The 26,271-nt window shown below is 39.6% G+C and overlaps 1 protein-coding gene across 11 annotated transcripts in view; it reads left to right on the plus strand.

Moving 5' to 3' along the window:
• Positions 1 to 26,271, plus strand: part of DGKI (diacylglycerol kinase iota) — a 319,613-nt gene that overhangs the window by 127,442 nt on the left and 165,900 nt on the right. For 7 of the 11 annotated variants that reach the window (XM_075940098.1, XM_075940048.1, XM_075940058.1 and 4 more), the window contains 6 exons: positions 5,470 to 5,565; positions 7,546 to 7,620; positions 13,817 to 13,873; positions 17,221 to 17,286; positions 23,784 to 23,855; positions 24,415 to 24,531. In XM_075940098.1, the coding sequence (XP_075796213.1) occupies positions 5,470 to 5,565; positions 7,546 to 7,620; positions 13,817 to 13,873; positions 17,221 to 17,286; positions 23,784 to 23,855; positions 24,415 to 24,531 (483 nt within the window). The remainder of the gene's footprint in view (positions 1 to 5,469; positions 5,566 to 7,545; positions 7,621 to 13,816; positions 13,874 to 17,220; positions 17,287 to 23,783; positions 23,856 to 24,414; positions 24,532 to 26,271) is intronic. The other 4 variants (XM_075940042.1, XM_075940074.1, XM_075940088.1 and 1 more) reach the window with 3 other exon arrangements.

The following is a 26,271-nucleotide window of genomic DNA, read 5'->3' on the forward strand; positions in this document are numbered from 1 at the left end:
AGAGGATTCCTGGCAGGGCTGCACTCTTTCAAAATGGGTTCTACCTTCCATTGTTTTCAGTGGCACTGAGACTGCAGCTGCCTTTAACCAAAGTGCTCCCTTTCAAAATGGCTGTTTGTCTTCCATTGCTCACAAAAGGAGTGTAGCCAAGTTGCTTTCAATCTCTGACTGCACAGGAAGTCACCAACTTAGCTGAGGGCAGCTTGGGCTCATTCCTCTCTTTAGAATAAAACATGATTTTGCAGTTTGTGCTGACATAAACTTTAGAATAATGGCAACAATGATTACCGGTATTTTGAATATGTATTTAAAAATCTACCCATTGCACTAGATATACTCAGCTGGGGGAGTAGGAGGTTAAACTGGTGTTTCTATGCAGGGGAGCCGATGGCCTCTCTAGGTCCTTGGGCAAGATGAGGGGTGGTCTGGCTCCTGGAAGGGGCAGAACCCTGGTTGTCAGGGCAGCCAGCCCCGCCCCTCAGCACCATTCAGGACAGCAATTTAAAGGATATAGGGCTCCGGCTGCTGCCGCAGTGGTAGTGTCCAAGAGCCCCAGGCTCCTTTGAATTGCCAGACCCAAGGGCAACTGCCCCCTTTCCTCCCCTCCCCACTGCTGGCAGGCCTGTGTATGTGTACAGGGGATTGGAAAGGAGGCGTGGGTAGAGGGGTGTATGCATACAGACAAGTGTGGGGGATAGAAAAGGGGGGAACTGGCTCTCCTGAACTGGCTGTTTTGTTCCAGAGTGGTTTGAAGCAGGTAGGCCATACTGGTGAATCTGTCCCTAAAAATTATAATGTACACGAGAGAGGTAGAAAGTTGATACTGATTAGAAATATCACCTAGCAACATCTCTTTAGGTTTCTTGTTTCATATTTACGTATTTTTTATATTAAAACCAAACAAGGAAATTCCCCACTAAATTGAATAAAACTGGAATTAAGGTTAAGACTCTCTATCAGTAACTTAAACATGGTAATAGCACAGAATTGTTGTAGCTATTCCCAAAACAAATATTACAGGGAATTCAGAATTAAGGTTAAACTTGAAAGAAATCCACATATGGCAAGACACAATAAAGCACCCTAATAACATTAACTTTACCTTGTAGTGGCATCATGAAGAAAAAAATGAAAAAAAAGACCCTTAATGTGTATTAAAATAATCTATTTGTAGGAGAAGCTTTGTTATCTAGGGAAATGGGGGTTGCTGATTAATTGAATGTGCCAGATAAAAAAGCTTATTGCTTTGCCCTTGACCCAGAGGAAACCCTGGGGATCAACCCCCACCTCCACCCATTGGGAATACCTGGTGACTTTTACCCTTCTCCTTGAGCCATAGAGCTTTCCTATGTGGCAGGCAAATGAGTGGGCCAGTTGCCCAGGAGCCCTCTGGCAGATACATAAGAACGGCCATACTGGGTCAGACCAAAGGTCCATGTATCCCAGTATCCTGTCTGCCGACAGTGGCCAGCACCAGGTACCCCAGCGAGGGTGGACCGAAGACAATGATCAAGCGATTTGTCTCCTGCCATCCTTCCTGACTTCTTAAGGCAGGCTGAGGGGGAGGAAGGTGCTTGATGATGACAGCAGCTGCCAGTGCCAACTGTCAGAAGTCCCACAACAGACAGAGACATCAAGTTGGCTGGCTGCACAGGCGGGAGTCAGGTGCATGTGCCCCTGAGGACACAGGAGTGTAGACGCTGGGGGCAATGCCAGATAACCAAGCTTTTTAGGTATTCAAGTGCCACATATCAAAACTTTTACTGTAATATAATTTGCAGCAACAAATATTATACATTGATCATAATTGTGTGTTTGTTGCTTACTCTCACTACAGGTAAATGCAGTAATTGGATTAATATATTAGCCTGGTGTATTTTAAAAGTTGTTTCTCCCTCCTTTAAATGGCTTACTTCGATATTTCTTGAACTGGGGTCTCGGTCCATGGGCCCTGTTAATCAACTTCTTCCCCTCCCAGGGCCAAGTTTTGACCAGCTCTACCCTAGAGTCATTTACCCTAGAGAAAAGTGGATGTAAAATGGATGTAAGTGCCACCAGGTGGGAATGGTAAAATTTTAAGCCCATTTTTGGCACTGGTGTAAATCATTTAGGTGCAGGGCCACAGAGAATCAGACCCCTTGGTGTCAAGGGCAGAAGGAGCCACAGTGATCATCTAGTCTGACCAGCATCACGTAGCCCAAAAAGGGTAGTAGAGTACAAATTTGTTTTAGTCATACTTCTGATAGAAAATGAGGTGCTATGAATGTATGACCCATTCAGGAACAACAGAGAACAAAATCTAATTTGGTCTAAAGTGGGTTATGAAAATAGGCCATTTTATCTTTAGAAACCTTGACTGGAAAGCCACAGCGAAACATGCCGTGAATAGAGGAACTTTTACTCTGTTTCATTTCTTTTGAGGGAATTTTGATCCCTGATTAAAAATCAGGAGTCAGGATTGTGTGCTTTCTTGCTTAGCTTTCCAAACTGATTGTTCCAAACACACTTCCTTTATAATGTGCATGATGCGTCACCAGCTAATATTATGAGCCATATGTTGTTAACCACTGGTTATTTTAACAAGGAAGGTGTCCTACACTGTGTCCCACTTAAGCAGTTTTGAATAGTGTAAGACTCATCTGCTTCTTTGTCCCACTATTCAGTTTAATACCACATAAACTAGGCTGGAAATTAGGATTTCAAGCATTGCATGATGGTGAGGTACAGACATCTTCATTAGAATTAAGTGACTGGGCTTTCAAATGATGTTTTTTCCTGATGTACTATAAAAACCTGTTTGACAGTTCTGGCTATCACTTTTCCTGTATAGTGCAGCTTTATTGTGAGGATGAACTTAGAGGAAAAATGGATGGATGCAGTAAAATTGCTTATATGAGCAAGACAAGCAGGATTTGTACCTAAATGAGCTCTAGTCTTGAAAAGTAAGCATTATTATTATTATCATTATAACATTTACATGCCTTAACTTAGGCTGGGTTAGGTGCCATAGGGTATGTCTACACTGCATTCTTCTTTCAAGAAAGAAATGCAAATGCAGCTGAGTGAAGTTGCAAATGAAGTGCGGATTTGAATTTCCTGCATTTCATTTGCATAATCACGTCCGGGCGCTTTTTCAAAATACCCTATTTTGAAAGAAAAAACGCAGTCTAGATGGGATTATTTCGGAAAAAAAACCCCTTCTTTCAAAATAACCCTTAAACCTCATTTTATAAGGAGTAAGAGTTATTTCGAAAGAAGGGTTTTTTCTTGAAATAACCGCATCTTAAGAAGTATATTTTATCTCGAAATAGGGTATTTCAAAAAAGCGGCCGGCTGCGATTATGCAAATGAAGCACAGGAAATTCAAATCCACGCTTTATTTGCAATTTTGTTTGTCTGCATTTGCATTCATCTCTCGAAAGAGGAATGCAGTGTAGGCATACCCATACAAACACATAATTGAAGACAAAAGGACTTATGATTTACATGGACAAGACAGGCAAAATGTGGTAGGGGAAACATAGGCACAGGGAGCAGAAGTGACTTGCCCAAGATCAGGTAGTAGGTCAGTGGCAGAGTCAGGAATAGAACTTGAGTCCTAGTTCAGTCCTCTATTAGGGACTGTACTAAGCCTGATATTACTGGCAGGAGTGTTTCTGGTCACTTTTAGGCTGCTTATATCTAGTATATACAGTAAAATATGGACAGGTATATCTGTCACTATAAAAATATCTTATTTTTCCTTTTTACCACAATCTTTTTTGGATTGTGACCTGATGACTTCTGGTAAATTGGCATTAGAGTTCTGATAGATACCGGTTATTTACTTACAGTTTTTAATATTGATTTAGTTATTGTGAATGCATTTCTATTGCAGAACTCAAAGAAACGATACCTGATACATTTCCCTAGTAAAAAGCCCTTCCCTGAAATATCCTTATGGTCAGAGAGAAGTAATTTTTGTCTCATCATGTTGAAAAATTGCCCGTGCTATTTAAAAAAAAGGATTTTGATGAAAAAGTCTGGAAGTATCCTGCTGTAGGACACCATCTGGTTGGAAAGCAACATCATTTGTGTCTTCTGCAGTGTGGGAATCAAATGCCAGAGAATGGCAAAGCATTTTTCATTGTGCTTTAATTTTGAAAATTCTTGCTTATTCACTTTGCTCAAATATTGCATACACAACATTTTATTTTTGCTATTAAGCTAGTATCACATTTTGCAAGATTTCATAAAGTATGGAGGGCTGGACTTGATAAATACATGTGAGTTCCTAAGGAAAGCTGGGCTGCTCCAGTATGGGTTCTGGGTGATTCATTCACAGAAAACAATTTATCATAGTCCTCTTTTTATAACAGCTTTTAATAGATTTGAAGACTGTCAAAACAGGGTATGTTTGGTCTTGAGAAAAGAAAACTAAGCATTGGTGGGGGTGGGGAGAAGATTGGATAACACTCTTCAAATATGTTCAGGACTGCTACAAAGAGAATGGTGATCACTTGTTCTCAGTGTTCACTGAGGGTAGCACAAAAAAGTGATGGTCTTCATCTGCAGCAAAGGAGGTTTAAGTTAGATGTTAGGAACAGCTAATGATAAGGATGATTAAATATTGGAGTAGACTTTGAAAAGAGGTTATGGAATCCCCATCACTGGAAGTTTGTAAGAACAAGTTAGACAGAGGGTGGTTTAGGTTTACTTGGTCCCACCTCAGCAGAGGGAGCTGGATTAGATGACCTCTTGAGGTCTCTTCCAGCCCTGCATTTCTATGTTTCACTTGCCCCTGAATCACTGTTGGATCGCCAAAACAACTAGCATGATTCTGAGAGCATTAACCAGCAGGAGGTGGCATCCTTAATATGTAAACCCAAGGCCCTTAGTTCTGTCCATTAACATTCCAACAGCATTTTTCATGAGAATGGTGATATGTACTCAGGATTTCTGAACAAATCATTTCTTCCTGTCTAAATACCCCTGCAGTTCCATTGGATATAGTAGTTTGCACTTCCTTGGTTGGGTCTTGTCACATTACTGGACCAGTAACGTGACAGGTCTCTAGTCTACAAATATATGTCAGTGGAAAAATCAAGTGTTGTCATTTTACTTTTTTTTTAATATAGTGGTAAATTTCATACTGAGGAAAGTGAGGAGCTGATAATATTGCTTAAGCTAGACGTAGTATGGGCGGGTGCTAGGCAAGGTTTCTCCAAACACCAAGGTCAATGAACCTTGGTCCTGACCCACAGCACTCCTCTCCTTCTACCACAGTCGTCTTGTGAGGGGGTGGCCCACTAAGACACAGCGTGATGGTTTTGTGCTGTGGAAAAGTATCTGATCAGCTCTAGGATGAGAGCAAACTTGTGTCTTCGATCACCAATGATAAGTTAATCATTATTTTAAATTTAAGCCAGTGTTCAAATTTTTTAACCTCCTGTGCTCAGATCAGCCAATTTAACAATCATCTCTTCTCAGGAGAATGCAGTGAATGGAGAGCATCTGTGGCTGGAGACCAATGTGTCCGGGGACCTGTGTTACCTGGGGGAGGACAGTTGCCAAGTCAAATTTGCAGTGAGTGTAACAGTTTCAGATTTTCTTATCTGTTGGTAGGACAAGGAACCCAGTTTTGCTTGATGACTACTTTCAGAAGTCTGGGAACTTGCATTTCCTAGTGCAATGGGGGGTGCCTTGCTACAGCAGATAGGAAGAAAAAAATAAACAAAACTACTGGTCAAATTCTTTATTTAAAAAAATAAAAAAAAATTGTGCTATTTGTACTAATAATATGTAATCTGAGGTATTTCCTCAGTCCTAATTTGATTTGTGGGAGTATCTATTAGTGCAACACAAAGAAACACTTGCGCTTCTTTCAGGTATGAGTGTATGAACTATAGATGGGAAGAATATAATTAGTTCTCATTATTTTTTGCTTATCTTGATCAATTATATGGGTAATGCTTTTCCAATTTGAATCTCTTTAGAGATACCACTTCTTTCTATGGCTGTAGTGATCTTTCTGTTACTTAGCTTTTTACTTATATAATATTTTTAGATCAGATATCTTTTAATGGAAGAGTGGTATGAAATAATTAATCTATAATTACATTTATGGAAAATGAATAGAAATTAAAAAAAACATAAGGCCTTAGCAGGATATGAACTCCCACTCTTTGAAACATGGAGCTGGTGCATAAATAGTACATGAGATGGAAAGACTCTAAGTTTGATTTTTATGCACTAGTCTTTCCTTACTAATGCTTGGAATCAGTAGTCCAGTTCTTAAAATCATGAGATTGGTTTACAAATCATGACATTTTAAAAAACAAACATTTTTTATTTTATTTTTCTTTCTGGTCTTTAAGCCATTAGGGGATGCTTGTTCCATGTATTCAGGTTTTCCTGTGCAATCACAAGGACTAGAAACTTACATTTTATGAAATCAGAAGCTGAAATTCTTAATATCATAATTCCATCAGCTGGTGCTTTAAAAATATCAAAAATTGAGAGACTTGCCAAGAAATATAATGATTTGACAAGAGTGCAAATTTACTAGTGTTATGTTAGCTACAAGAGAGCTATTGCTTCCTAAATCTAACTAATAACTTATTTAAAATTATAAAGAAAACATTAATTACAAGCTCTCAATGACTACAATAAACTTACTGCAAAGTTTCAAGAAAATCAGCCTTAATTTATTGTTGACAATCTTTCTGTCTCAGCCATAAGTGTTTATCTAAAAATGACATTTGTGTGGCTCATTAGAATGTCTAGTATGTGCAAGAATAAGAAAGTTAATTTATGGTAAAGACATTCTGTCTTTAATAGAGACTCAGTGTTGGCTTTGATAAGAATGTGTCCAATAGGATTCTATAGGAGTTGCTGTAAAAGCCTATAGAAATTAATATAATATCTTTTATACAGAATTGTAAAACCACCCTAAAAATGTAATGGGGAATATATGTTCTTGCTGTACCATTTTATAGGTTGTTTAACATTTTTCAGGATGATTATTATTCTCTAATAAATTACACAGGATTTTTTCCTGTAATGCATTGGTCACAGTGATGCTCCATCAAATTGAGTGCTTGGTATAAACAATAGATAAAGAACTTTTTTCCCAATTTGGCTCAAGTCATTACTGAAACTCTCAGTAAAGTGTGTATGTTTCCTTTTATCTTCACTACCTGTTCCCTTTTCCATTTTAGACTCTTCCTGGTATGGAAGTCTTATAGCCAAGAATGCCAGCAATAACTTTATTTACTATTTTAAAAATGCTTTTAGTTCTTGTTTCCAGATCACATATCCCTACACCATAGTTTCAATGCTCCGTATTGTCATGCTGTTCCTGCTTATGCTTTTATTCTTAACTAGTCAGCTTCAAGCCATTTTTCAACACGTAGATCAATCAGGTTTTGAAGACAGTCCAGAAGATCTGTTGGATAAAATGAGGGAAAGAGGAAGCCATCTGGCCTCGGCTGTACATTTTTGCTGCTGTAAATGATTTCCCCTTATTTCATACCCTCTCACCCACATTGTTCTTAAATATTGTAGAAATCAGCTCTCCGACGGAAGTGTGCTGCCTGCAAGATTGTGGTTCACAATGCGTGCATGGAACAGTTAGAAAAGGTAAGAGGACTCCACCTGCTGGAATAGTGAATGTACAGTACAAATTTTAAATCTATAACTGAGCATTATCCTGAAAACCCCACTAGCTTAATTTCCGGTATGTCAAATACATTAAAAGACTCTCATAATATCGTAGGTAGACCTTATTCACAATTTTTAAATGGAAAAAACCCTTCCATTGTAGGAAAAAGCCATTTTAAAGAAAATAATTAAAAAATTAATGACTTTTAAGATTATTTTTGTTTTCATGATTTTTACAATGTTTTAAATTAAAATGTTGCCAATTTTAGCAGAAATTATTACCTACATAATTATTAAATTTGGCTTACAGCAAAAGAACATTTCCAATAATGTTTAAAAATGTTTTTGATGTGACTTGTTTAATCAAAACATTTGAAATGTTTCTAAACCAAACAGGTCTATTTTGTACCAGGTGAAAAAGAAACATTCCTGAAAGTATGATATTTTAATTGATTTTTAAGCATATTGTTATCCTGCTCCAGTTATAAGGGAAAATGTTGTAGAATGAAAATAAAAGATAGAAAATGCCCTGTTTTTTATCCCACAACCTATTTGTCAGTCACACAATTCCATAACAAAACTGAATTTATGGCACCTACCATTGTTAAAAAAGATTACAAGGTCGACAATCACCATAATTATTTTAATGGGGTTCCGTAGACTCTCTGTGCCCCTGAACTTTAGGGATATAGCACTTTGAATTACAAGCGGAAACATTTTCTAAATCTTTCTTTGCTTTGGGAAATAATTTATTTTGATATCCATCCTGATCTAATAGATTCCTCCCCAAACCTCCAAAATCCCAAAGCATATTAAACATATAATATAATTTTTTTTCAGAACTCCTTTATGTGGTAGTACATTTATTCTTCATTTTAAATTAACTCAAAATCTGTTACAGGATTAATTATTTCCCCAATAGGATTCATGGAGGAAAATCCCAGCATCACTGAAGTCAATGGGAATTTTGCCATTAACTTGAATGGGGTCAGGATTTTACCCCAGGTAAAATGACACCAATTTCTTGCAGAGAAATGGGCAACACATTAAAGATCTATAGTGGCTTTCCTTTGAAAAGGGATTTTAATTTTCCCAGATTTGGCTGAGTTTTGCAAAATGCCATTAAAACAAATGTGTTGGGGCTATTTTGTCAGAGTTTTAGTACATTTTGGTTAACACAACGGAAGGTAAAATAAGACAAAATTGTAGTGATCAATATTTTTTGGCATGTTTTACCCAGAAGTGGTGTTAATTTCTTACATCCTCACTAGTTTACGGTATGCCAAAAATGTACACTCAGATGCAGGCCATTGAATTGAAGGTTAGTTTGTTTTCTACTACTCTATAGAGTATGAAATTTGTCCCTGTGTAGAGGCTATCCAAAGATATGTACATCTCTTAAATTCCATTTTAGGGGATGTCAATGGTAGATAAACTTTGTATTTGACCCTCTTCCTTGGGGTGAATTTAACTAAAATAATTAGATTTTAGTGAAACAGAGGCTCAAAGACTCCAGATGTACAGGATTGGAGGAGGGATAATAGCATTGCAAGGTTAATCTGTTTTCAAAGAAGAAATATTTTCAATAACTACAGTTTGATTCAGAGCTTCCTGATGTTCCTTAATGAGTGGCTAGGACTGACTTAGTTTGCCTAGGTTTAAAAGCCAGTCATTAGTGAACATTGGAGCAGTGAACAGCCGGCAGTTAACAGCAGAGTTTTGTAGGAGTTTGTAAGTGAGCGTTCGAGTGGGGAGGTTTTCTTTTCCACTAGGAATAGGGTTTTTGGAAAAGAAGACAGTGGTGGCTATTGAGGCAGCACTACAAATGACCAGAGGAGGAGAGGACAGAAGGAAACTGCAGGTTGTGTATCACCCTGGATAAGGTGTCTGATGGAAGCTGCTTATGCATGAAATGTCACCTGATAGAACTCACAGCAGAGAAGATTCAAGGATTAGAGTTGCTGCTGGGGACAATCATGGAATTCAGGAGATATGAAGGAATCATTCAGGAAAGGAGAGAGGTTGTACAGACAGCTCAAAATTTATGGACGTCTGCTGAACAAAAGGAGCTACAGGGAAAGCTGCCAGAAGAGAAAGGCAATCCATGGAATAATATGACATAGGGACAAGGCAGAGGAAAAGACCAGCTAGTATTGATGAAATTGAGTTGAGTTAAAGGTTTGCTGCCCTGGGAAATGAAGAGAAGACAACCCCCTACCTCTTTTTTCCAACAACCACGTAGCACACCTCCATCATACTCATCCAGGAACTCACCCCTGCATGCAACTCCGGTGAGAACTCTGTCCAAACATCTGTACGAATGACATTATCACAGGACTTAACCACGTAAGTCACCACATCAGAAGCTCACACAACTGCACGTCCACCAATGCGATCTATGCTATCAAGTGCCAGCAGTGCCCCTCTGCTATGTATATTGGCCAAACCGGACAGTCTTTACAACAAAGGACTAATGGACACAAATCAGATATTCAAAATGGTAACACACAGAAACCTTTTGGGGAAATTTTAACTTGCCCAGGTACTCACTAATGGATCTAAAAGTATCCATATTATTTCAAAGCAATTTCAAAAACCAGTTTGAAAGGGAAGCTGCAGAACTTGGTTTCATTTACAAGTGTGAAAACCTTGAATAGAGACTTAAACAAAGACCTAACCTGGATAAGGCACTACATTCCACATTCTAATGACATAAAAAGCCAAGCACCGGGTACTTAGAATTTTTAGAGCCCACTCTATTAAATGCATTTAGCATGGACACTCTAATCGACAATATTTTTCCTCCATTTTTCTCTTCTCTTTCCCTCCCAATTTCCTCTCTTTCTCTGCTATTTATTTGGACCCTGGATCCCTTAACTCCATTCATCTGAGGAAGTGGGATGTGCCCACGAAAGCTTATGATACCATCTACATTCTTTTAGTCTGTAAGGTGTTGCAGAACTATTCACTGTTTTTAATTCTCCTCTAAAAAGGTTATTAGGCATTAGCAAAGACTATATGGAATGGAGAAAGTCTGACTGGCAAAGAAAGCTACATTGTAGAGGTTAGAAAAGGTAGGAAAGGGAGAATTACTAAAAGTCAACCTGAATTAGCTCTTGCCAAGGAAATTAAATAATAATAAGTGAAAAGAAAATAGGGACACATGAGGCTTGGGTTCTGGGCAAAGAGATAAGATTTAGATTTAAAATAATCTCCAGATTGGTCCCCAAACTAAATGAACAGTTTGACTCAGTTTCCAGTGACTGTGATCATACTGAACAAGTACAGAGATGCAATGTGGCTGTTAGAAATGAGTATACAGAAATGGAAATTGCCCTGTCCTGAAGCAGAAGAAAAACTTAAATCTCTCATCTGTGGGACCAGATAATTCCATCCCAGAATATCGAAAGAACTGGTATAGGAGATTTTAAATCCTGTAATAAGGATTTTTAATAAATCTCTGTTCAGATATAGTACCATATGACTAGAGAACAGCTATTATCATACCTATATTTGAGAAAGACGAGAAAAGTGATCTGGACAATTAAGTTCTATTAGTCTGATCTCAGTAGAATGCCAATTTTAGAGCAAATTGTGAAGATAAGGATAATTAAATAACAGAGGTAAAGGAAATGGGGATGTAATGCAATGTGGGTTTATCAAAAGTAGATCATGCTGTAATAACCTGATTTCTTTCCTTGAGAAAAGAACTAATTTTTTTTTGTCAGTAAGGGAAGTGCAGTAGAGCTAATACGTTTGGACGTTGGTAAAGCATTTGACATGGTAACACTTGGGAAATTATTAGTTAAATTATGGAAGATGGGGGAATCAGTGCAAGCACTGCAAAGTGATTAAGGAATTGGCTAAAGGGGAGAAGGCAAAGGATTGTGCTGAAAGGTGAATTATCAGACTGTAGAGAGTTCTGCATGGGTTGGTCTTGGGACTAATCTTAGTCAACATTTGTATTAATGGCCTTGGCATAAAAAATAGGAGTGTGCAAATGAAATTTGCTGATGATATAAAGTTGGGAGTCATCATCAATGCAGGAGGATTGGAATATTACAGAGGAAAAACTGTATGATTCTGAAGACTGGAGTGACAGAAATGGAATGAAATCAACCATACAAAATACAAGGTCATGCAGTTAGGGTCTAATAATCAGAATTTCCGGTACAAGTTGGTGGCTCATTAGTAGAAAGAGATAGCTGAGAGAGATCTGGGTATGGGGGTCCGTAACAGGATGAGTATGAGCTAATTGTCTGGTACAGCTGTGAAAAAGGCAAATGCAATCCTCAAATGTAGTAAATGAGGCATTTCCCGTAGAGATTAAAAAAAAATATTAATGGCATTATACAAGGCATTTGTAAGACCTCATTTGGAATACTGTGTACAATTCCAGTCATCTGTATTCAAGAAAAATGAATTTAAATTGGAACAGCTGAGAGAAGAGCTACTGGCACAGGATTAGGCCCCCTTTCAGCTGCTTCCTGGCAGGGCCATTGGATATCAAAGCAGTTTACATAATTATTAGAGAATCATTTGTCAATGAAATGGAGCCACCTCTGGGGTAAGCCTATCAGCTATTTAACAAGGCATAATATCCTTATGTTTTGGACAGAAGCTTAAGACTAAAACAGCATAAAATTAAAAGCTACTTGAGGAACTTAAAGAAATAGCACAGTCCTCGGAGTGGAATTTGGACAGGATACTGAAGTTAACATTCCTCTTGTTGGGATACCATGGCTGGCAACAACATATCTCATCTGAAAGAGGAAGTACTGTTCCTATAAATGCTGTTTCAGGAAAGGACAGTGTAGCACTGCACTCATATAGCTTGACTAAAGCTGTAATAAAGGTGGTACTTCCTGGAAATGTACCATAGTGTGGCTGTTGAACATGCTTGTGTATTGCGCAGGTACTGGGAGATGGCCTGAGAGCGTAGCATCACAAGCAAGCATTTTGATTGCTGGCCATGTTATGTCTATAGAGCAATAACTGTGGTCATGTAAGTGATTTGCAGAATGTGTGTGTCAACATTTTACACTATATATCCTCCTGTAAGACCAGGCATTAAGAATTACAATTTTGTGTTGCTTTTACTGATGCAAGGTTTGAAATAAGCTTGGATTATAAGGAGCTTTCATTTTGCTATAGGAAATTTGACTCTTCTTTTGATGGTTCATTTCCTTAGAATGGGGGTGGGGAAAAAGGAAGCGAAAACTGCGGAAATGCAAACTTGAGCTCCGTTGGTAACTTCAGTTGCACCATTTATTTTTCCACCTCTACCATCATCGTCTTCCTTTTGTTCTCTCTGTGTTCCCCCGTTACTACTTTACTGTCTCTGCATTCCCTTTCCTCCCTTTTACCTTGTGCTTCCCCATATTTGGTGGTTCTTTCTTCCTGCCCCTCATTGCTTCCTTCCTTCCATCCTTTCTTTTTGTTTCCAATCTGTTTTCTAATAATATTTTCAGTTTTATGAAAGCACCTGCCTGTTGACCTGTAGTCTACTCTGCCCTCAGAAACAGGGCATGTAGCTGATCCTTTATTAGGCACTGCTAGTCTGACCAGTATTTATGGGTGGGTAAAGTGCCTGATAAAGATATGGAAACAATCTACTTACCCATTCAGGGTGAGTCCCAACATTTCTTATGTGACTGGTGTGCAGAATTTAAGCGTACATTAAAAAAGCAGTAAACCTGGGATTTTCAAAGAGACCAAAGGAGTTTGATTACGAGCTCCCATTGACATTAAAATCCCTAGTTTAAACCCAGTGAATGGTTGCAAATATAACCTTGCTCATGCAAAGGAAGGTTAAACTGATGCAGTGCTGCCTTTTAAGAGAGGGAGGGCAGACAAAGAAGAGAAAGTGAGCAGACAGCCACAACATGGTGATGAGAAAATTGTTGAGAGACATGGGGAGGGAAGACGTGAATTGTTTGGGTAGGTACATACAGAAAAAAATGCTATTTAAGAGCAAAATAAAGCTCTTTGTTGGGGCTCTGGATTTTTAGTTGAGCTAGTATGTTTTTGAAAAAGGAATTTTGTTGAGCTCGTCTAATATAATATGCGGGAACAGTTCTCACTCATATTACCATGCACGTTGTCAACATTTACAGTGACCTTCCTAAACAGCATTGATTTTTTTTCTATTTGTTTGCTTTGCTTTTAATGGCAGATTAATTTTCGGTGCAAACCAACTTTCCGAGAGGGGGGCTCCAGATCTCCAAGAGAAGTAAGTAACTTATGACTAACCGTTGCTCCCCTCCATGATTTGTGCACAAGTTCTTGGAGCAGGAACATGGCTTTTAGACTCACTGGAGCCTTGGAAAGGGAACTGGCCTCCTGTGGGACACATTCTCTCCACAATGAATATAAAATGAATTCTAGACAAATAGCCACATTAGTTATTATCAATAACATAAATGTCTTCTTTCCATATTCCCTCATCCATTATTTTTTCTTATGTTTCATATTCTTTCTTTCTTATTTCCTGTCTTTCTGATTTTTCTACCCTTGCATCTCTCCGTTATTTCTTCCCTTTCTTTTACCCCTTTTCCCCCTCACTTTGCCAATAGTATTTTCAGGGTTTTAAGTCTCTCATTAGCTTGCAAAATTACAAAACCTCATGAAATGCAAAAGTTAATTTCAACTGCAGTATGAATTTGGCCACATTATAGAAGCTGCATGCTTTATGGTATTTATGCATATATTTCATGATATAAACACGAAGGAACATATTTAAGTAGAATAAACAGGCACAGAAAGTAGCACGTGAAACAAAATACAGTTAATACAGTTGTTGAAAATTATTTCATGTCTTCATGTCAGGCTTTCACATTTAAATTCTTGTATGTTTAGATTTTTAATAAAGAAAAGAAAGGAAAAAGTAGAGCTTATTTGCTTGTGTAGTATCTCAGCTTCATTGATAAGCTAGATAGACTTACTTTTTTAACAATGAGTATGGAGAGTTCAGGAACAGATTTTGAAGTGTAGGGTAGAGAGTATGGTTTAAATTATGGCTTAGACTGAGAGTTTACTCTTAACCTATAGCAAGCAGCAGTGCCTACTTGTGCTGCCCTAGGAGCATAAAAGTTTAGCAGGATTTTATTTTTATTTTTTAAATAATTTTGGCCTCTAATACTGATGTTTATTTTTGCATGTTTTTTTTACTGTTTTATATTTTCACAGGTGTACAAAATAATGAACATGAGCATTTTTTTTAATCAATTAAATTTTTTATAGGTGGGAGAAATTATAAGGGACCAGACTAATTATTTAATAACAATAAATGTTGAGATTAAAAAAGTTAAAGCTTTAGAACTGTAAAAACATAAACTGTCAATATCACATGTCAAAATATACACAATGAACTACTTTAAATTCAATCGCAGTAAGATCTCAAGTAGCATATTTCTTTCTTTGTCTGTTGATTATTGTTGGTAGAAATATTTTTCATCAGTTTGTGTGTGCACCATGAAAATAGATTGTTTATCAACACTGATCAATAAAAATGGAATCTTTTCAAGCCTGCTCTCAGGCTTTATCTGCACTTGGTGTAAGAGGTGGGGATCCCCAGTTTGCACTGCTCTTATTGAGATAACATGTTACAAGGAGTAGTGCAGCCATAGCAACATGGGGTATGTCTAGACTACCGCGTTTTGTCGATGGAAGTTTTGTCGACAGATACTGTCGACAAAACTTCCGTCGACAAAGAGCGTCCAGATACATTGAGTTCTGACGACAAAGCAAGCTGCTTTGTCGACAGAACTCCGCAATCTGGACGCAATGTTACAGGTAATAACACCTTCTGTTGAAGGAGTTCTGTCGACAGAAGGTGTTATGCCTCGTAAAATGAGGTATACCAGCGTCGACAAAACTGCTGAGTTCTGTCGACGTTATGTCGACAGAACTCAGCGGTAGTGTAGACGCTGGTATAGTTTTGTCGACAAAAGTCCACTTTTGTCGACAAAACTAGGTAGTCTAGACACATCCATGGGCAGCTAGGATATCAGCTTGTGCTGCCACTTGCTGCTGCCCTTGCTGCTGTGGCTACAGTACTATTTTTAGTATGCTAGCTTGGTGAGAGCTAGCATGAGTATGTCTCTGTGAGCTTGTAAGCACTGTCCTAGTTCCAAGGGTAGATGTAGCCTTAGGTTATTGTCTACACTGCAGTGGATGGTGGGCATGCTAGCTTTAATCTACAATACAGGTTGAAACTATCTAGTCTGGCACCCTTGGGATCTGACTGGTGCTAAACCAGAGAATTTGCCAAACCACGGGAGATCAATACTGCCTAGCAGCATTACCAACATTTCCACTGCTTTCTGGGCTCTCAGAAGACATTTAGGGGTAAATGAGAGCTAAATAACAGTACAGAACACTGAGAGCCGGGATTGGTGGCTGTAAACAAACTTTATGGGACCACGTGAAATTTGGCCACAGCCATGATTAGTGGACACATGGCTCACTAATCATGCTGGACCAAAGAATGTCAGACTAGAGAGGTTTAACCATTAGTGGTGTAGATACAGCAGCATGGACTAGCCATCTGAGTGCAAGCCCACTGGGGAGCATGTGTAATGTTGACAAACCCCAGGTGTTGGTGAATGGGATCAAACGTAGGACCTCTGGACCTAAGTGCATGCACATCAACTGCATGAACTGAAAGTCCCATGTTAAAGCTAAAGCTGTAGTGCTATCATTAATCTCTAAGTGGTCTTGGTGCCTCTAGGGGGGACAGAGCACCATACCACCAGGCATGAGTTACGCATAGGTACAGATGCTGGTTGCTAGCCCATCTACTCCACTATTGTTACCTGTGCTAGCTGCATTAAAGCTAGCATAGATATGCCTGCCCAGGTCACAATCACCCCTAGTCTTGCAGTGTACATATAGCCATAGAGTTCCAAGCATGTCTCTGGCTCTTCCTCTTCTCCAGGGGAAAGAAATCTGCTACTAGTCTGTACTCAATGCAGATCACATCCACTTGTACATCAACTCAGCTATGTGTTCTGAAGTGAAAAAGTTGAGGCACCATCCATGGAAAGGGAGGCATGAGTAGCCTCTGTGTCCCTTTACTCCCTTACCTTACAACTCCTTGTTCCCTGCATGGGTTTGTAGGACAACCCACGCTCTTGCTTTATAAGACCAAACCCAGCTCACACTAAACTCATTGGTGAACTTCCTCTCCCATTGACTTCAATTGGACCCTATGCCATGGTAAACTTAGTGCTTTAAAGACACTTCTCTCTTGACTGATATTGTAATTGTGTGTGCTGTACTCTATTCTTTTTGTATTAGAATAGCAGGGGGGTTGTCCTATCCAGACTTCAGTTTCGTAATGAATACTGTCTACGTAGATTCCTCCTGCAGTTTCAGTTGTATATGGTGCTCCAATTAGCAACTGTTGGGCAGTACTACTAGACAGCTGCCAAGTTTTATTCCAAAAGTGACTGCAATTCAGTCATGGCTGAAGTGATTAATGTAGATACATCTGCCTAGTGAATTAGATGGAAAGGTGCTCTGTAAAGGTAAGATGATGTCATTCATTAATGCTTTCATTTTGTCCCTTTCCTGCAGAACTTTGTCCGACATCATTGGGTGCATAGGCGGAGACAGGAAGGAAAGTGTAAGCAGTGTGGAAAAGTAAGTGGCATATGTACATTGTAATGGTTATGTGAGGATTCTCTACACACTGATGGGGGGAGCCTGCTGAACTAAACCTATCACTGAATCACTCTATTCCAGGCCTCTTTGCAGTAGACGTGCAAAGAGGATAGCACCTTACTGCAGGCCATCTACACAGAGTTAAAGTCTGCATGTGTATGTTCTGGTAGACCTGTCTATCCAGAAGCCAGAAAAGATGAAAGAAAACATTAACAAGAAAAATACCTTTATATTTTAATGGCAAAATGACTTCATTCATAACCACATATTTGTTTATCATGTGCTCTCCTACTTTTTTCTAACTTTAAACCACCCTTTAACGTTACCTGTCATGCAAGATAAAGAAGGCAGTCATTGAAATGAAATGGAAGTAGATTTAGAGCAATAAAAGAAAGTATTTTTCACAGAGTGCTTAATCATTTTGTGGATCTCATTATTGTAGCAGGTCATCAGTCAAATCCTATGGCAAGAATTGGATAGCTTAAATATTTTAATGAACATTAATAATACTTACCGTTATGCAAGTGGAGATAATCACACCTCATACTCCTAATTGTAAGCCTGCAGTTAGAAATGAATTTCACCTCACATTATTTGCTTAGTGTGTTCGCTTTTTTTTTAACCTTATTTCTTTCTGAAGCATCCCTGGCCACAACTGAGGTGGGGGGTGGAGAGCGGTTACTGGATTATATGGACCAACGATCTGATACAGAATAGTGTATCATGAGATTGTTTCCCTTATGGTTTCTTAAGAAAGGTTTCACTTTATCAGTGCTGGTGCTAGCCCACTGGGGGCCCAAAGCAGGAATATTTTTGCTCCTTCAACACATATTAATAATTAATAGGGGGCTCCCTTGAGCTAGGGGCCCAAAGTAATTGCTTAGTCTGCTTACTGGTTTTGCACTCTATAGATCAATGAGGGAACAGAAGTCAGAGGTGATTAATCAACGGCCTATAGCTTCTTTATGGGAAGTTGCTAATATGAATTTGACTTCAATTATTTGGATAGGTTGTGACTCCCATGCAATTCGTTTATCACCAAATACCTTTCCTCCAGTCTGTATCGATGTAATTTATCTTCACACGAAGAGCTCACAAAATGTAGTTTTACATGCTACATTTGAAAGGTGGTGAATCAGGCACCAATGGAAACAACCCATCTCAAATATGGACTTAGTGTCCCAACCCAGATTTTCTCAAACTATGTAATGTATGTCTTCTGAGATAATTCTATTTCTTCCGGGAGCAAGTGGGGGCAAACCAACCCAACAACAGCAAAGGTAAAGTGAACTCTAGTTTTCTATTTCACTCAGAGGGGACACAGGTGGATCCAGAGGAATGGGCCAGTTGGCTGAGCACAGGAACTGGACTATTTTAATCCCACCGTTTTCACTAACTCCCCCTGTGATCTTAGATGCATCACTTTACTGCATCAGTTTTCCTACATGAAAATTCAAGTTCCTAGTGTTTACTAACTTACCTGACATGAGGAAACAGTTGTTCATATTTGTAAAGCAATTCAAGGAAGAATAGTGCTATTTTACTTCTAAGTATCATTTTTTTTATTGCAGGATCATTTTCACTGTTAACTTTAAAAGCAACAAGTAGTCCTGTGGCACCTTAAGGGCTAACCAAAATATATAGAATCATGGGCTTTCATGAGTAAAAGCCACTTTGTCAGATGAATTGGAATGGAAATAACAGAGACCAAGAGATATATTTAACAGCAAAAGTACCTGTCAATTGTAGGGCCTGTGTTAATGAGGCTAATTAAGTGGGCTGGATGTGTGCCATACATAGCTTTTGTTGTGGAAATGAAGATGTTAAAGGGAAGAGAAATTGGCTTTATAATGCGCCAGCCAGTTAATGTCTTTGTTCAAGCCAGGGTAATGGTGTCAAATCTGTAGCTGAATTGCAGTTCAGCAGTTTCTCTCTGTAACTGGTTAATGAAATTCCTTTGTAGAAGAATGGCTACTTTTAAATCCATGAGTGAGTGAACAGTCTGGTTTCAATGTTCCCTTACAATGTTCCCTTTATATGTGTGACCATTTCTGATGTCTGATTTGTCCATTTATCCTTTGTTGAAGAGACTGTCTGGTTTGGCCAATATACATGGCAGAGAGGCATTGCTGAGAAATCAAATAGCCTACAGAATAAATTAAAATAAATTATTAATCCAAAACCAAAGAAATCTGCTCAGTTTAAAAAAAATACCACTTACATCCCATGGAACAAATGCACCAGATGTTGTTTTTAATTAGGTCCAGGTTTGGGAGACAATATTTCTACCCACTTGGAAAAAAATGTTTCTGTTCACCTAGGGCCAAAATTTTTTTTTTCAAAGGAAGGGGGAATTAAATTTCAGAGTAACATTTAGAAGCTCTCATCTCAGTGAGTGTAGTAATTCAGGCCTGGTTTATACTGGAAAATTAAGTTGACTAACTGCATCGTTCAGGGGTGTGAAAAATCCACATCCCTGTGTGATGTAGTTAAGTCAACTTAACCTCCAGTGCAGACAGTGCAACATCAATGGGAGAATTCTTCTGTCTACCTACCTACTGCCTAGAATCCTAGCATCTATACTGAATTGCTACTGTTGTGCAGCTAAGCACTGTAACCGCACTGCTGTGCAGTTTTATATGTAGACAAGCACTCAGCTAGCAATCAATCTGCCCAGTGTCAGCCCTTAGTCTTTAATGCTCCAGTCGTCAAATTATAGATCTGAGACTGGATTTTTGGACCCACATAAAACGCCCAATCAGGAGGCAGTTGGGCTATTTGTGCTTGTGAAGTCAATGGGCCTCTTTCAGGGTATGTCTACACTACCCCGCTAGTTAGAACTAGCGGGGGTAATGTAGTCATCCGCAATTGCAAATGAAGCCCAGGATTTGAATTTCCCGGGCTTCATTTGCATGAAGCCGGCCGGCGCCATTTTTAAATGCCGGCTAGTTCGAACCCCGTGCTGCGTGGAATGAGGAGTACAGCTCGTGGAATGAGGAGTACAGCTAGTTCGGATTAGGAAGCCTAGTCCGAACTAGCTACTCCGTGCCGTGTGTAGCCGCGCGGCACGGGGTTCGAACTAGCCGGCATTTAAAAATGGCGCCGGCTGGCTTCATGCAAATGAAGCCCGGGAAATTCAAATCCCGGGCTTCATTTGCAATTGCGGATGACTACATTACCCCCGCTAGTTCTAACTAGCGGGGTAGTGTAAACATACCCTCATAGACAGGTTTGGTGGGTGAAGCCCACCACCATGCTAAAAAGCCTCCCCAGCCCCAGGATAGGAAGGAAACACTGAGCCCTGAAATCATCAGATTATAGGGAACTAAAAATGGGGAAACAAACAGGGCTAGGTGTGGAGGTCTGTAACATGGTGCCTCCTGCTGGTGACTATGGGGATTAGCTCTTCAACCCTAGAGCGCCCCCTTCTGGTTGATGCCACGCCTACCTTTTATCGGCTCCCCCACTTTGTTAGGACCCATGTCCCCCTCAGACCATGGTACCCTCCCATCTGAGTACGGCTTATCACAGTGCCCCCATACTCTGGGGTCCTCCTCTTCAGGGAACCCCCAATTTCCTATTCCCACTTTGCCTCAGTGACCCTACTGCCATTTGTCATCTAGCCCCTTACCTCAGGGGCAAACTGCAGTCTGCAATGGCTACTCATCATTGGCAAGGGGGTGTGGACTTGCTGCCTTCTGCTGTCCTAACTGCCTCTCTGCAGCCCTAATATCTTCAGACCTTGCTTCAGGCCCTGTAGCCTGGGAGGTTGCCTGTCCAGAGCTTCCCCAGCTCTGCCTGCCTTTCCCCAGCCCTGCTCTAACTCAGGAAGCCCCCAGCTAGAGCAAGAGTGAGTGTATGTCTAGACTACACCTTGTTCTGCTTTTTTTTTCAGAAGAGGCTTTTCCGAAATTTGGCCCATCTACACTGGGCCAAATTTTGGGGAAAAAACCCCTCTTTCAGAAGATCCTTTCTGTCTCCTAGAATGAGGAAGACACGGCTTCCAGAAGAGCACACCTGCTCTTACGCAAAAAAAAAAAAAAAAAAGCAGAAGAGCAAACGCGTTCTCTGGATGTGGCCGAGTTTTTTGGGGGATACTGGAGGTATTCTGACCCCCCTCCCACAGTCTAGATGTACTCTGAGTCAGTGTCTCCTTCCCTCCAGGAGCCCTTATTTATATAGTCACAATTGGGCCCTAATTGGCTGTCTCTGCCTCAGCTGCTGTCTCCACCACTCCTGCCATCTCCCAAGACTGGATTTTAACTCTTAAAAGGCCAGTGTGGGACAGATGCCTCATTGCAAGATCCCAACCTGTGATACCCCACGAGACTGAATTTGATCCATGGGCCCTGATGTGAGGTGAATACACAGACCATGTATGGGACATATTGGACAGATAGCTTCTTACAATGGCCAAGCAGAGAGAGAATTTCATTCTTCAGAATTCTGATTGTAGTCTCCTAAATCACAAACTGTGGGGACACAATATATAATTTTGAGTCCTTCACTTGGATTATGCAGTTAGATTATTTTTGTTTAGTGTTTTAATTCTCTTTCTTTATTGCACTAACCAGTAATATTTGCCTCCTCCTCTGCATCTGCCAGCCTTCCTCCTCCCTCCCACAGAAGCTAAGATAAGAGGCAAATTGATTACTGAAGCAATGTAGCAGACTTCCCACGACACCGTTACTAAATCAAATTTTAATAACTCTTCAAACAAATACGTTTTGGCCCTGGACATCAGCTTAGGGATTCAAGTAAAGCTTAGTTTATCTGCTTAGTTAATCAAAAAGAAGACTGAAAGGTAACATGATTACTGTGGATTAGTAATCTACATGGGGAGAAAATACCAGATAGTAAAAGGTTCTTTAACCTAGCAAAGAAAGGCGTAACAAGAGCCCGTGGAGGCTAGAAAGTTAATGTTAGAAAAATTCAAATGAGAAATAAGATACATTTTTTTTAAACAATGAATGTGACTGTTGGAACAAACTGCCAAGGGAAATTATGAATTCTGTGTCTCTTGAAGTCTTCAAATCAAGACTTGGTCCCTTTCTGTGAAATATATTCTTTTAGTCAGTCACTAGTTATGGGGCTTAGTACAGAGGAAGCTAGGTGAAGTTTTACAGCTTATATGATACATGTGAATTAATGGTCCCTTCTCACCCTTAAAGCATAGAGCTGGTTAGGAATTGGTTGGAATGATTTTCTGATGAAAAAATGCAGTTTCTGCACAATTGAAATATTCCATAGCAAAATCTCAGTTCTGTGGAAAAAAATTGATTATTTGAATTCATTTGAGTCAGATTGAAATATTGTATTTTTGTTGAACTGACCTGAAATGCTTTTTTGAACCAGTTCAGTGAAACATTAAACTGCATTCCTCTGTCACCACACTGCTGATGGAAGTCATAGTTGAGGCCTTCATTCTCTTCTACTGGTTGAGCTCCCTGGAGATCTGCATCTCTCGTACTTCAAGTGGATATCCATTTATACAAGCTCTGTGTGGTGCATAATGGCAGTCATATGATTTTGGGTGCATAAGAGGACAGGTAGTCAAGCCAAAGACCCTGGCCCATATGGAAGAGTGGGGGCATCAGCCTCATGAATTACAACTTCCACAAGGCAATGTGCCATAACTGGAAAATTTAATTTACAGTTGAAATGACTCAAAGCAAAGCATGTGGGTTATTTCAGCAAACTGAAATGATTTTGAGAATATTGGATGCTTTGATAAAAAAAAATCTAAATTTAAAGTTTTTAAAATTTACATTTTATAAAAAAATCTGAAATTTCAACTTTACATTAAGATATGAGACAATGCAAACGCTGAAATTTCCAACAAGGTGGAAATTCTAAATTTCATTCAGTTCTATTCAAATCTATGAAAACAGGCTTTATCTTTCTGCTATTTCTTCTTTTTGGCTACAAAGCATGGAGGACAAAAAGACAAATTTTGGAAGTGAGTTCAACACCTCTGTTTTTAGAGTATTACAATTCAAGCTTACAAGTATTAAACTAATGGAGTCATTTCAGTTTTTCCATAAAAATGCTATCTTGGCCAGAGGTAGAAGTTTCTAACTTTGAGGGTGATATGATGTTTGATATAGATTTTATTGTGGAAGCCAAAATTGTGTTATAAAGGCAGTTCAAGTAACACTCTTAACTACACTATAACTCCTGTCACTCCATAATAGTAGGGTGCTAAATGACAATGGTGGGTATAACCTATTACGTCTTGATGAACCGTTTATGTCCTGCTATTCCATTGATTACAATAATATGCAACAATCCAGAGCCCTCGGGGATATTAGGACATCCAAGAGATGTAAAAGACTGTATATGACCACCCTAAACTGATATAGCTCAGTCATGTGACAAAAGTTATAGGTGCTAAGTTTTCTAAATGGACGGGAAGTATGTGGATATGATGGAAAGCAGCTTGACCCTTCCTCTTCTATTTCTTCCTGACATCCCAGGGGTTTCAGCAAAAATTCTCCTTCCACAGTAAAGAGATTGTGGCCATCAGTTGCTCCTGGTGCAAGCAGGCGGTAAGTGGCTAGAATTGAAGAATGGGGGTGGGGTAGGAGAGAAATGGTGGTGGCAATTTTGCTTACGTGGAATCATCATATTTGACTTTAATTGTTCTAGTACTTTTATGAAGAAAGGAGCCACATTCAGCTGTCCTCCACGAGAAGAGTAGGCTTCTTTCTTTTGGAGTGTAACAACAGCACTCCTGGGGTAATGAGAAGGTTCACTCTCAAGTACTCCATTGCTATTGCTGGCTCAGAGAACAAGGGATTCCCATTATCTATAATTTTGCCTGTTCAGAATTTGGTCTTACTACCGTTATGTGTATGTAAGCCTGGGCTGTCTTAGAGGTAGGAAAGACTTTTGGCAAAGGATGAGAAAATGGGAAGGTGGGTTGTTTTTTGCTCATGTTCCTCTTTGTACAGAGGATTGGGAAAGGAAGTTGAACTGGGTACATTCCTCAGTTCCAAATACGTCTCCCCATTTTTTTTCTGTCCCCACCATGCCTTTCTCTCTCCCTCTTCTCCTTTTTCTTGCACTCTGTCCACCCCACTGATGGCTCTGCTCTCCTTCTGTTAGTTTCACAACAAAGTCACCTGCTTCTTGCTACATCACATCGAGGAGCCATGTTCCCTGGGGGCTCATGCTGCTGTCATTGTGCCTCCCACCTGGATCATTAAGGTGAAGAAACCTCAGGTAACTGCATGCCAATGTCCGTTTCTGATGCTGTTTGGCAGCTCAGGGCAAGACTGGCTTCTTTTGCTCTTGGTACTCTTCCACAAAAGCATGTTTGTCTGCCCCATCCATTCTCCTCACACCCAGCTTATACCCATGATGAATATGAATCTATCACTCTTTCATCTACCTCTCTGTAAGGATTCTTTCATTTTCTGGTTTGGGGCAATAAGTAATGAACCTGATGTTGACATCAAATAATCCAGTTCATTCTTCTTATTGCAAGTTCATCTAACAGACTTGCAAGAATCCTCTGTTTTAAGTGCTCAAGCATGTTTCACTAAGTAGAGCTGGGCAAATAGAGAGAGAAAGCTTTCCACAAATATTCAGTTGAATTGAAACATAAATTGGCTGTGGCTGTGTTCACTTCCCTTTTGCATTCATTTTCCATGGATGTTTGGATGATCATGTTTTGCTCACATGAATGCTTGCTTACATGCTCCAATGCTTGCAGATAATGAATTTTCAACTTGTGAGCATTTGCACCCGATTTGGTATATTTTAGATGGGATAAGACATTGCTCAACTCAGCAGGGAAAAAAGCTTCCGGAGCCCCTTTCCAGATAAGGGACTGATTTCATTCTTAACAAACAGGGCCACTCAAGCCCATGTAGCTACTTCACATGTGGGGGGAAGACTAATAATTCAGGACAGCAAATGCAATGTGCTTGGTATAATTTGTTCCTGGACTCCTTGTCAGAGTAAATACACAACAGTGGTCTGTGTTGCAAAGGATACAGCCACTTTTATTGATAATACTTTGTTTAATTGTGTGGATAGACCAGAAAAGGGACCTTGGAAACAATTGATGGGAGAGTCAGTTCTCTTGCAAGTCTCATATGTTGAGTTCCTAGCACCTGCCAGGTTTCTTACTTAGGGTGTATCCTTGCCACAGTAAATCAGAACTGGCTATGACAAATATGCCAAGCCACTCATCCTCAGATTAACCCCATGATTCAGAGACTTCTGACAGGCTTTTTGAAAAACTCTCATGTGGCTGAATTCTAATGGCAGATTTTGAACAAGAGCCCCCTGGAAGATTAATCCGCCCCCCCCCCCACACACACACACACAACAAGAGAAGCCAAATCATGGTAGGAAAAGCCAACTGTAGTAGGAATGTATAGATTCCAAGGTCAGAAGGGCCCACTGGGATCATCTAGTCTGACTTCCTGTATAATACAGAAAATAACTGAAATAACTGCTGTTTTAACTAAAATGTGTCTTTTAGAAAAAAAATACCTAGTCTTGATTTTAAAATGATTCATAATAGAGAATCACCACAACCCTTGGTAAATTATTCCTGTGATTACTTACAGTCACTGTTAACAATGTATGCCTTATTCCAAGTCTGAATTTATCTAGCTTCAGTTACAGGACGTATTTTCCAGTCCTTTAATCATTTTCATGGCTCTGCTGTGACCCCTCTCAGTTTCATCAGCATCCTTTTTTGAATTGTGGAAGTTAGAACCAGACATTGTATTTCAGCAGCAGTCACACCAGTGCCAGACTTGGAGGTAATATAAACTCTTTGTTCACTACTCCAAGGAAGGCATTGACTTTTTCTGGCCACAGCATTACATTGCGAGCTCGTGTTCATCTTCTGATCTACCAATATTGCTTTCCAGGGTAGAGCCCCTATCTTAAAGTATAACCGGCTAGGGGCCAATGCTCATCCTTGTGACTTTCCTGTCACAGGCC

Source organism: Pelodiscus sinensis, chromosome 1 (assembly GCF_049634645.1).
Source record: "Pelodiscus sinensis isolate JC-2024 chromosome 1, ASM4963464v1, whole genome shotgun sequence".
Lineage (NCBI taxonomy): Eukaryota > Metazoa > Chordata > Testudines > Trionychidae > Pelodiscus > Pelodiscus sinensis.